Raw genomic sequence first — 13,445 nt, 5'->3', positions numbered from 1 at the left:
CGCAGACAAACATTAACGGCAGATTCAGGAAGCTTTTTTTTTTTTACTTCTGTCGGCCTGACTCTGTGACAAACGCGCCTCCTAATCTTCCCCAATTCCCTGCTGTGTACAGTTACCAGTCAGTCAGGATATTATTCATGCTTCTTATTGCTATTATTGCTGGTAATCCATTTCCCCTAAATGCGTTTGAAGAGAGACAAAAGCGTTCTGTTTCTTTGAACTTGTGACGACATTTGTTAATTTGTTAAAGTTTTATTCCTGATCAGCAATTTTTGTTGATTATAGCAGTGTTTGAAATAACGTCTGCCCGGAGGCCCGGGGCGTACAACTTTTACGTCGGGCGTACAACTTTCAAAACGTCTCGGCCCAGGTGGCCGACAACTTCTTCAAGAAAAAAAAAAAATAAAAATACAACTTTTTTTTTCAAATCAAACATTTGTTTTATTCAATAAAGCAAAAGCAACAAGCAAAACGCTACAAGGCACGTGGACTCCTCTATCTAAGCGGCTTTCAAGACTTTCAAGTACACTTTTCAGTCACGGTATAGTCCGAAGCACGAAACATGTTTCTGATTGGCTGCTGTGCCTAGTATGCAAATTGCCAAACGGATGTTCGTTTGGCAATTTGTGGTAGGTACTTCCTTAATTTAAAAAAAATCCTTTATACTTCGCAACAATGTTTTTTTTTTTTGCGATTAGTCGTCTTATTGTGTTTCAAGTTGTGAAAAATGGGGCAGGCAGCTTTATGGCCGGGCAGGCAACTTTTCACAGTTGTCTGCCCGGGTGTCCGCTAACTTTTTGTCATGAGTTTCAGACACTGATTATAGACATGACTAAATGAATGGGATTCTTAGTCACTTTTGTGCTTTTTATTCCCGAATATTTTGGCTTTTCAACAAATGTGAAATCAAATGAGCTGTAATTGATTGATTTACTGGCATTGACATTTTCTGATCCTTAGATGCTGTTTATTGTCCTTTTCAACACCAATCTCATGAAATTCATTCGAGATCGGAGGTTTTTAGATAAGATTCGCTGCATCTTTTGGTTGACAATCGATCTCTAAATCTCACCAATACGATATTGAATCGTGTACGTGAAAAGTCAAGTTGCCGTATTAGCGCTCAAGCGAAGACAATCGACTAAAAAACGAAATGCGAGCTAAAGCGTCAGAGTGGGTCAACGCTAGTTAATTGTTAACGCAGAAGACAAACGGCGCTTATGTTGGTCGTTTGCTCATCCGCTCGATAGGCAATCCTGCCCCGAGCTGTCAATAATTTACGGGCCGCTCAGAGGAACGCGGCGCTCCTTAAAACCTTCCCGCCTGGAAAGCAAATCAATAGGCAGGAGAAATGATCGTCTGACTTTTTTTTCCGCGTTAACCGTTTGCGAGTGGAATCAGCAACTTCCGACTGTCGGCTGTCACCCAGCAAGCGGCAAAGAAGATTTTGATTAGGAGGTTGGATGAACTCCTTGTCTGCACTGGCAAATCCCTCAAGCGAAGGGAAGCAACCTTTCACACACTGACATTGCTTGAAAAGAGATCAGGGCTGCTGAATACATCTTTTTTTATGAAGGGAAAGAAAAAGACATGCAAATGTCTTCCACTTTGAGCTTCAAAGGCAAAGACAACTGGAATTTATAATCTATGACGATACGACCTTTGGACATTCAAACATCCTTGTTTTGATGAGAGTTTTCATTATATGAGAAGCCATACAACGGGTAGGGTTTGGGGTTTGGGTGAAGGTTAGTAGGGTAGGGGTGATGTTTTACAGGTTAATATCAGGAGGCTAGGGGTAGAAGTTAGGGGGTTTGCACGGGTGAGGTTCACTGCTTTGGTTATTATCCTGGGTTTGGTCCAACCCCCGGGTTCCATGAGTCAGTTTCAAGGGTTCAGAGGAGGTCAGGTCAGTATGGGTCATATCATTGGCAATGTGATGCTCACCTTGGTCATCGTTGGCCATGTAGAGTTTGTTATGACATAGCTTTGCAAGCAATTCTATTTGAATTTGGTGGACATAAAAATAAATACTAGATGGTTGTCAAAATGAGTGTCATCTGACAAGGTGAATTTTTGACCATTCCTCTAGGGCAGGGGTGTCAAACTAATTTCACATCGTGGGCCACATATGGCCTCGGTAGGTGCAAGTGGGACGGACCATTACAATTATACCATAATTTATACCAATTATACCAAATACCGAAACTTGTTGAAAACACACCAAGCACAAAGCTTTCCCATGCATCTCTGTAAAAAAAAATATGAGGCGGTCCGTTTTTCATTGGAAATTCTACACTCCCTATCTACTTTTCACCGTTTGGATAATGGCATTTTGGCTAATGAGGGTGTTGAAACTGCTGTTGAAAAAGCACCACTCTGCCCCCAGTGGACAGTCCTTGAATTGCACCTCATTAAAAAAATTAATTCCATGCATTTTTTCCACTTTTAAATTATACTGCGGGTCTGATCAAACCTCCGTGGGGGCCGGTTCTGGCCAGCGGGCTGTATGTTTGACACCCATGCTCTAGGGAGTCAGCCATTTATTTACCCACAACAGGTGTATCCTGTCCTATAAATAAATAAATAAAAACAAGTACATACGTACATACGTACATACATACATGCACGCACGTGCACACACACACACACACACACACACACACACACACACACACACACACACACACACACACACACACACACACACACACACGCACACACACAGACAGACAAACGGACAGATACATACAAAAATAAATAAATACATAAATGCATAAATAATTACATAAATAAAAAGAAAATAAAGGTAAATGTATGTTCTCTCATGTGGCCAGCTGTTAATGTGTTATTTTTCATGAAAAATATGAAACAAAGACAAGTAAAATTATTCTCGTAATCTCCAAAATCAAAGAGGACTGGATGTTTATTGCCAGGATGTTTGAACATTCAGGGCATCTGTTTTAACATTTTTTCCCCCATTGATTTGCGAATGAAACTTGCTTTATTCGGTTCAGTGAATGCATATCACAAGCGGCCGTGATGTGTCCGCCCTCACTAATGTTCCCTAGGGTAGTCTGTGCTTCCGTCCTAATAAGATGAACTTTAACGTTCACTCGTGGCTGTTAAAGGCCAACGAGCCGCCACCGCCTGTCTCAATGATTCCTGCTCCCAGCTGGACAGGGAGGGCAATGTTTGTAGCTGTGGTTTAGCTGCTTCCTCCCATTGTGACTTTTCCATAAAATCAAAAATAATATGAATTCATGTATCTGCTGTGATAAAAATAAGTGTTAAATTTGGACAAACAATTCCAATACAACGTTATATCGGAAACAACGTTATAGTTGTATCGAGTAAGAGTTTGTTATGGTTCTTTCTTCGTGTGTAAGGGGTTTAAGGTTAGTTGATTAGGATCTCATGCGAAGGCTGGTATGTAAGTGCTGAACCATTTAGGATCAGGCTAAAAGTAAAGTCAGGAGTATGGGTAAGGACACGATTGTTTTTGTTTTTTTAACAGGTTCATGGGTTAGGGTTATTGTTAGTTTAGGTGTCACGTAAGACCATGTATATTAAATATTCAATCCAGTCTAGGAATCGTGTCAATGTTGTTTTTTTAGGGTCAGTTGTCAAAGCAAGTGGGTTTTGATTTCAAGTAAAGTTTAGTGCAATGGTCCTAAGGGGTTAATAAATAAGGTTTCTAGTTAGAGGGAATGGTTAGGTTTCAGGATGCCGTTTCGTGGGTTTGGGTTTTGGTTAAAGGTTGGGGATTATTTTTTTTGTTATGGGTTATAAAATCAATCACTCATGAATAATCCTTTATTTATATCAGCCAAACAGTTGTATTGGACATTTCTACATGGTTCTGAAATGACGGAAGATGGGTGTGAAAAGTGGTTTGAACGTTGATTGAGTAAATGGATGTGGTCTGCCTTTTCAGGTCCGTGCCAATGACGCTGACATGGGCACCAACGGCGAGATCGACTACAGCCTGCACCAGATGTCGGAGGCAGTCCAGAGACTTCTGCGCATCGATCGTTCCACTGGAATCATCTACGTAAAAGGGATGGTGGACCGCGAGGAGGAGAGCTTCCTTAAATTCTTCGTTGTGGCCAAAGACCGAGGGCCAAACTCTAAGAGCTCCAAAGTCCTGGTGACCATCAATGTCCGGGACCAGAATGACAATGCTCCTACCATCGAGATCCGTGGTATCGGCCTTGTAACGCACCAGGATGGTATCGCCAACATTTCTGAGGACATGCCGGTTGATACCGCAGTGGCGTTGGTCCAGGTGTCGGACCGCGACGAGGGGGAGAATGCGATCGTGACATGTGTGGTGGCCGGCGATGTCCCATTCCAGCTGCAGCCTTTGGGTGAGTCCAGCAATGACCGTAAAAGGAAGTACTTCCTGCAAACAACTACGCTGCTGGATTACGAGCGGGTGAAGGATTACAGGATAGAGATTGTGGCAGTGGATTCTGGCAACCCCGCTTTGTCCAGCACCAACTCTCTAAAAGTGCAGGTCACTGACATGAACGACAACACGCCAACCTTCTCCCCAGCCATTGTAAAAGTGGACTTTGCTGAGGGGAACCACCCTGGCGACAAGGTACTACAGGTGGTGGCCGCCGACGCCGACAGTGGGAGCAATGCCGAGCTAGTGTACAGCATCGTGGAGCGCTCTGCCACTGCACTTTTCGAAATCGATGGCAGCAGCGGCGAGGTTCGAGTCAAAAACCTACTGGACCGGGAGAAGACAGAACGCTACGAGTTTCGCGTGGCCGCGGCCGATAAGGGTGTCCCGAGTAAAACCGGGACAGCGACAATTGTGATTAACGTTCTCGACCGTAATGACAATGACCCCAAATTCATGCTGAGTGGATACAGCTTCTCCGTCATCGAGAACATGCCCCCGCTCAACCCAGTGGGGGTGGTCACTGTCACAGACTTTGACCAAGGCGACAATGCCCGAGTCAAGCTGTTTGTTGAACCCGACAACGGCAAGTTTGTCATTCAGAACGGCACTGGAAACATTCTGTCCAGCATTTCCTTTGACCGGGAGAAGGAAAGCACCTACACCTTCCGGCTAAAGGCAGTGGACGCCGGTGACCCACCTCGATCCTCCTACGTGGGCGTCACCATCAACGTCCTGGATGAGAACGACAACGCCCCCTATGTCACGAAACCCGCCAACAAATCTTACACGTACCTGAGCCCCGTCACCCCACCGGAGACCCGCGTGGAGGTGGTGGAGGCCGAGGACATTGATTCCGGACCCAACGCCGAGCTCGACTACACCATCATTGGGGGTAACCCATATGGACTGTTTCACATTTCGCCTACCACGGGGGAAATCACCCTGGCGCAGGAATTCACCGGCAAACACAATGGGCTGCACCGGCTGGTGGTGCAAGTTCGGGACAATGGGAAGCCGCGCCGTCATACCACCGCACTAGTGCATGTCTTTGTCAACGACACAAAAGCCAACGTGTCGCTGATTGAGAACTTGGTGGGGTACAGTCTGTATACCCCTCTGGACCGGGACATTGCCGGGGACCCCAACTATGCCCTGGCGCAGCGTAGTAATATCCTGTATGGAAGCCTGGCCGGGATCGCCGGAGTTATCCTGGTCATTGTGGCTGTCGTGGTCATCCGGCACAGGCTCCAGAAGGACACCAAGAGCGGCTACCAGGCGGGCAAGAAGGAGAGCAAAGACCTGTACGCCCCCAAACAAGGACCCAAAAACTCCAAAGGCAAAAAGAGCAAAAAGGGCAAAGCTCCCAAACCAGCCAAACCTCTGGAAGAGGATGAGGAGGCCAGCCTCCAGAAAGGCCTTAAATTCAACCTCATCAACGAAGCCGTAAGCGACAGCCCCCGGATACACTTGCCCCTCAACTACCCGCCCGGTAGTCCTGACTTGGGGCGCCACTACCGCTCCAACTCGCCGCTTCCATCCATCCAGCTTCAGCCCCAGTCACCCTCGGCCTCGAAGAAGCACCAGGCGGTGCAGGACCTCCCGGCCACCAACACCTTCGTGGGCACGGGCGACAACAACTCCACCGGCTCCGACCAATATTCGGATTACAGCTACAAGGCCAACCCGCCCAAATACAGCAGCAAACAGGTAGGACACTACGCAAATGCGCCCATGTTCCAACGGGACATCTATTGGACTGACGGGGTGTGGTAATTTGGCCCCGGGGACGTACCTAGACCAAAGTTGCACTCACCAAATCTGGAGCCGCCCTAAACCACAACGTTCACCTTCATTTTTCCTTCTTTTTATCCGTTTGCTTTGTTTCCCTTATTTTTTTTTTCCATTCACCCTTCACATGGACGTCATGAAGGATACACGATAGACCACATGGGTGGGTTCCTCTGAGACATTTTGTAGCTTGAATCCCCCGCCCCAAAAAGGGGCATTTGAAATTTGTGAGTTTTGCCTTACTTTATTGTATTTGTTTTTATTTGTGAGTTCAATGAAGGAGCTTTTGAAAGTGTTCCCTTACAGGTGCCGCTGATGACAAACCACCACTGTGAAATTCTCACTTTCAATTTGTTTTTTTATTATTGTTTTTTGTAGCTTTTTTTTAATTTCCAGAGTTTTTTGAAAGAAATGTTTTCTGCTTCCTTTTTTTCTTATTTTATTATTGAGAGATTTCTATTGGCTTTGGACTGAGTAAGCTTGCTTTGGAGGAACAAATACTAGTAAAAAAGAAAAGAAAGTTACGAAGGTCTTTAAGTCGATGGTCGTCACAATCAACCAAGAAGTTAAATAGTTTGCACAGACTCTCAGTGGGTAATGTTGGCCTTCTTTTATTACCCACAGTGCCTTTTGTAGTTAGTCCTCATCGTGTGCGCGTGTATGTGTGTGTGTGTGTGCGTGCGTGCGCGCGTGTGCGTGTGACAGAGAAAAGTTGTTCTTGGCTTCATGTCAATGAGAGGCTATTAAAAGTCCAACAAAAGTAAGAACGGACAATCAAATAGAGAGATACATAAAAAAAAATAGAAAAAAAAACTTGGGATGTTGGCCTTTAAGTTGAGAGTTTAGGTTGAGCCTAAAATGCACAAGACAGTGGAACTTTATTGACTTTCATTCAGTTACCCTTCTAGTGTCATTGATGCACCCTGCTAAGGACATTTAAAGCTGAGCGGCCAGTCCCTCTTTAGAAAAAATAAAACGACCTGAAACTAAAAAAAAAACAAAAAACATTCAAAGTTTCCACAATGTCAAATCAAGCTGACCTATCTAGGAAGTGGTGCGGTTTAAAAAAAAATGACATCCTTCTCATACATTTTGACTGCCACAAGACTGACATCGGCAGTTAGCCCGTTAGCATTGAGTGAAAGGCACCTTTATTCTCACACCCTGTCGATTCGGTGCACTACATGATACATGTATAAAGTACATATATATTCATGATGGTGTGTGCGTTTCACTGTATGATCCTCATCTGCCTTTGGTGTTGAGGAGACATGCGCGCATGGGCAAACCAACACACGAACACACGCTTGACACCATAGGCCCCCGAGGAGCGGAGTTTGACACCTGTCCTTTGCACTCATTTGAAATGAGTTTACCCAGTGTTCTTCTTAAGCTTCTTGTTCTCTGCTTGAACTTCATGTACATACAGTGTTTGTATCATTCTTTATTTGTTGTTGTTGTTGTCGTTTTTAAATCAAGTTCAAAAAGCATATTTCATTTCAATAAACATGCTTCAATGTGATTGCTTGTGGCGCCCTCTGTGCTTTTGCTCATTGCTTGATTATGATGAGGATGATGATGATGATGGTGAGGAGGCGGAAGAGGAGGAGGATGACAACAGTGATGCTGGAAATGGTGAAGGTGATATTTTCATTTTTCATCCTTCGCATGTGGAGAACAAATGTTGTGCATAGCAGATTCGAATGAAATGTTAACTTTGGAGATGACATTTTTGTTCAAGGGATTCTTGTCTTAAAGGACAACCGACGTCTCCGGACAAGTTGTGTCCATAATTTGTAGAATGGCTTCAAATGACTTCTACTGAGGGTATTTTACAAATATTCCACCGCATATGGCTATATTTTACATTTTAAGACTCACGCTGAATATTCCGGAAGTCTTGTTTTTGAGTTGGCGACGAGTCCGTACGTTACGTCACTGAAGGAATGCCTCTGACCGAAAAAAGGACACATTGTAGCAGTCCTTCCATCATGTCAATGCATTTGGCTGTACTTGGCTGGTCTGAAAACTTCGTGTAGCACCAAAAAAGATGCAGAAGAGGGCGACAAAGCTCCATGGAAGGAATTAATCAGCCTGTGGAAACGGGCCATTGTTTTGATTCTCGAGCAAGGCAAGACGTCTTGGCGTGACGTCACGAACTGGGGGCGGGACCTTCTTAAACTGGCCACTTCCGGTTTCAAATTGAAGTGCTTTTTAGACACTTTAAGTCATTTTTATTGGTGTTTTGCATTTAACTAAAAATATCATACTGCATGTTTTGGGTACTTTAAATGCTATTAAACATTTTTCTGATGTCAGTTAAGAAACAAAAAAGTGACGTCAGTTGTACTTTAAATGTGATTTAAGACAAAATGTCAGCCATTCAATAATTACATAAGCTATTCACAAGATGTTATACGGATAAAGATCCAATCAATGCTGGAAACGGTTTGGAAAAGATTTATGTTCATCATATTTTTTTAAGTAACAAAAATGGGAAGTTTAGAGATTTAACTTAATAACACCGCAATATTTTTAAGCGGATTGTTGAGTGCACAACAAAATCTTTTTTTTAATAAAAAATATAGACAAGTGACTAGGGAAAAAGAGATAAAGAAACAAAAACATTTTATCTCCATGTGTCATGCTTTCATCTCATATCAAACACACATGCACACACACGCACACATGCACACACTCACACGCACACACAGATGCCATATTAGCTAGCAGACGTGGCCCTGCTTCAACTCTCAACCGTCGCTATGGCAATATAATGTCTTGTGTGTGCGCGTGTGTGTCTCTGCATGTGTGTATGTGTTGACTCACACACAAATGCACAAATATGACAGTTGTAGCATGGCAACATGTCCTTTTCGGGTCTGTGTGAAGCCGCTTCAAGATGACACACGAACAGAATGTTGACAAAATGTGCTTGAGACCCCTACTTACTTTGTCTTCTACCCTTCCACACTTTCCTAGCTTTATAATATATATATATATATATATATATATATATATGCTGTGTTTTCGACTGCATGGTACAGACTTGCCATTGGCAAAAGTAAATGATTGTCATTTTAGTCCAGTCAAACCTTGGTTTTCAACCATAATCTGTTCCAGAAATCTGTTTGAAAACCAATTTGGTTGAAAACAGAAATATTTTCCATTATAATCATCGTAAACGATGTCACCTTTTTTATTGCGATTGAATAATGCAAACAAGCCTGTTCACAATGGAACGCGACACGAGGATAATGCGTAGGTCACAATGAAACTTGTCACGAAGACGTGACGTATAAAGAAGCGGAAGGGAGTCGAGTGGTGCATTCAGGTGTGCTCAGTTTGGTTGAGAACTAATTTTTGGTGGTAAACTATGGCATTAAAAAAAAAATTGGTTGAAAACCGAGCCGTTCGAAAACCGAGGTTTGACTGTACCTGGTTATCGTACACCTAGCAGATACCACCTGGGATTCGTGTCTCATTGCTCTTACACTTCTGAGAGATTCTTTATACCATAAAACCAAAGGACCAAATTCATTTTACTTAGAAGCATTCAAGATTCAACATCACACCTTAGAACCCACTTCAGCTTAGGCAGTCTCATCTCATCTCATCTCATTTTCCGTACCGCTTATTCCTCATTAGGGTCGCGGGGGTTGCTGGAGCCTATCTCAGCTGTCTTCGGGCACGAGGCGGGGGACACCCTGAATTGGTTGCCAGCCAATCGCAGGGCACACAAAGACATACAACAGTCACTCTCACACTCACACCTAGGGACGATTTGGGGTGGTCAATCTGCCTGCCATGCATGTTTTTGGAGTGTGGGAGGAAACCGGAGGACCCGGAGAAAACCCACGCGGGTCCGGGGAGAACATGCAAACTCCACACAGGGAGGCCGGACCGGGACGCGAACCGGCGACCTCTGCACTGTGAACCACTCGACTACCGGGCCGCCCTATTATTATTATTATTATTATTATTATTATTATTATTGGGCAAATCACAAAAGAGAGTTTACTTTTATTTTAAATGGAAGTAACCGTTTTGGGACAAAATATTTATTTGAAACATTCCGGACAATTTTGTCTCCGATGTTAATGTTCAGCCTTGCTAGCATAGCACACCCAGTCAAATAATTAGGCCACACAGGGAGGCCGGACCGGGACGCGAACCGGCGACCTCTGCACTGTGAAGCCGGTGTGCTACCCAATCGACTACCGGGCCGCCCCTTAGACAGTCTTTAAATCTTTAAAGCACATGCTAACATTAGCTTTTCCTACTGCTACACCCGCACAGTCTCCTTTTGGGGGAAAAAAAAACAAACTCTTCATCACCATTTGTTTGTTTTTGTTAGCATGTGTCCTTGCAGTCGATGCATTCATTGTGCTACATCATCTCGGTTTCATGCAGACTGTCCAGAGTGCAAACTTATTAGCATGGGGCTAGTCAAGTGCTGTTTTACTTCATGTTGGAACGTGTTTCATTGACAGCGGGTGGTAGTGGGTTGAGTGACGTTTGTGTGTGTGTGTGTGTGTGTGTGTGTGTGTGTGTGTGTGTGTGTGTGTGTGTGTGTGTGTGTGTGTGTGTGGGGGGGGGGGGGGGGGGTGAGCATCCACAATGGCATCTTTATGTGACTCACTTCCCATTCCAACTGTGACACAAAGCAAACATTCTACAATTCTCCACATAGAAAACAAGAATTCTTGAACCACCACATGATTGAAATAAAAATCAAGTAAAGCCACTCCCCCTTCAAAGACGACAGTGCTGATATTAGCAATGAACCAACTGTGAAGCACAAAGAACCTTACATTTAAAAACCAATAATAATAATAATAATAATAATAATACATTTAATTTCTAACGCCTTTCAAAACTCTCAAGGACACTTTACAGTAACATGATTTTTTTTTTTTTTGTGCGGTGAGCAGCGGCCGGCATTCACACCAGCGTTCACTCTACCCGCAAGTAACACAGCAGCAAAGTTATGAAAGGAAGAGGAAATGAAAGAAAGAAGTAGAAAAAATACAGGAGATGCTGGAAAGGCAGCCACTCTCGCGGCGCCACCTTTAAGTCAAAAAACAAAAAAACAAAAAAACTAAAATAAATAGCAAATAATATGACAACACAAAGAGAGTCATTCATTCTTCAGCACTTTCTGTACCCTCTTTGTGACATGAAGCAGTTCTAGATGAATGAGGAGACACAACAAAAATGTTTACAATATTTATTTTCTTGCAGACAGTGTTATTTAGGTGTTCAATTGCCTAAAGCGGCCGGTTTAGGTAATTGAACACCTAAAAAACACTGTCTGTAAGAAAATAATCTGATGTAAATTAGATATCAAGTAGACAGGACGAATTTAACACAACTAACAACAAAAAAAGCAAGGCTCATGAGAGTACTTGCTGATGGCTGCCTACTCGGGCGCCAACAATTGCTTTCTTCCTTCCTAGACATCCAAGTACCCTCCACATTTTAGAACTTACAACCAACAGCATACATAAATAACACACACAGTTGTCAACTGTCCGTCTTTTACATTGTTATCACGCTCTTTTATTAGTAACATGCTAACGTAGCAATTCCAAATTGAGATACATTGATTTTACATGTGTCGCTAGCATGTTAGTGTTGGTGAGCTAATATGATACCATTCATCATGAAATAATTTATTGTCTTCAAAGCGATGTTAAAAACAACTGTGCTTGTGTGTGTGTGTGTGTGTGTGTGTGTGTGTGTGTGTGTGTGTGTGTGTGTGTGTGTGTGTTTTGTGCGCCCGTGTGTGTACTCACAGTGAAGTCTAAACTAGTGGACCACATTAGTACCAAGAAAAACAAAAAAAGAAGTTTGCGTGTTCGTCATCATCAGAAGTAAGTCAAAGTATTGGCACCTTCGAGGGCACCAAACAAGTTAGCGTGTGTGTCGATATCAGTGTTAGCAGGTGGTAGCAGCTTGCGGAGGTGGAGGTCAGTGCACCGGCGTACTTGTAGGTGGGGTTAAAGGTTAGAAACGGGCCAGCTGCTCTCTGTGCGTGTTTCATTAGAACACACAAGCAGCACCCACATACAAGAACACAAGTAAAAATAACAACAAAAGATTCAACTGTGTGCATCACAGTTTTGTCAGATGCTGACATTCCCCAGCGACAGCTGGTTAGTCACGCATGCTAATCTTGATGCAAATTTTCATTTTGTCTCTATACAAAAAAAAAAACGTCTATATTTCAAGATGTAATTCATAAATCGTATGCTATGAAGTATAGATAGTCTATAACGTACTGGTGCTATTCATAGCTTTTCTATATGTTGTGTAAATAGGCAATCACATGTTAAACTTGGCTTTACAAGCAGACTTAAAAGGGTTAATCGATCAGCCGGTGATTGGGTGTGCCTGTGGAGGTAAATGCTGTCTGAACCAGGTGGCTCTTGTTAGCCAAGGGAGACGCACCGCCGGTGAGTTGCATTCCACGTTCTACCTTTCTGTTGATTAAAACTAAAATAATGTCAAAGTAGTGATAGAAATGATTGTCAATGAGTTGCATTCATATCCTGTGTTTCCATTTGGAGGTTTAGGACCTACTTCACTGCTCGTCTACCAAATAAAAAGAACCAATGTATTCAAAACCCAATCAACAATAAATAACGAGAGTGAGTTGAGTTGTATCAGTGTGGTCTCTCTGGGATCCCTTTCGGTGGGAAAACGTGGAAACGTAAATTGACCGAACAGTATCAACTACCAAATATGAGGTAAAAAGTAAAGGTGCTACCAGTTAAGCAAAATAACAGCCAGGTGAGGTCAGTGTTATTATCTTCATTAAAATTCACCAAAACAGAAAACATGAATATATATATATCGATGTTTCTAGCCGCAGCAGCTACATTTGATTTTGTCTTTGTACACTCTTGGATTTATTTTTACATTTCAGATCAGACCACAAAAGTCTGACATGTCCATAATTTTTGTTCATCTTGGTGCATAGTGTGACCTCATCCTTCGATTGGCAAGCTAGTAGTCCATATTGCCCTGTCACCATCATAAATGGAAAGCGGTGGCAGGGTGTCCATTGTCTCCTTTTTTCTTTTTCTTTCTTTAATTTCTTTTTTTGCCTTTTCTGAGAAAAAGAACAAAATCACATGACTCCGCCGACATGCCTTTGACCCCTGCTTGCCCCGCCTCTCCGACGGATGTGTACCAAAGGAATGAATCTTGACGGGGAAAAAAAGGACCGGGCGGGGTC

At 43.2% G+C, this 13,445-nt stretch overlaps 1 protein-coding gene across 3 annotated transcripts in view; it reads left to right on the top strand.

Moving 5' to 3' along the window:
• LOC148901829 (protocadherin-1-like) overlaps positions 1–13,445 on the top strand; it is a 192,239-nt gene that overhangs the window by 11,365 nt on the left and 167,429 nt on the right. For all 3 annotated transcript variants that reach the window (XM_088989875.1, XM_088989874.1, XM_088989876.1), the window contains exon 3: positions 3,938–6,121. In XM_088989875.1, the coding sequence (XP_088846001.1) occupies positions 3,938–6,121 (2,184 nt within the window). The remainder of the gene's footprint in view (positions 1–3,937; positions 6,122–13,445) is intronic.

The sequence above is a fragment of the Hippocampus bargibanti genome, linkage group LG02, assembly GCF_051943395.1.
Source record: "Hippocampus bargibanti isolate YZ-2025 linkage group LG02, ASM5194339v1, whole genome shotgun sequence".
In the NCBI taxonomy this organism is placed as follows: Eukaryota; Metazoa; Chordata; class Actinopteri; order Syngnathiformes; family Syngnathidae; genus Hippocampus; species Hippocampus bargibanti.
The sequence above is the reverse complement of the archived record's forward strand: the minus strand, read 5'-3'. Positions and strand labels throughout refer to the sequence as shown.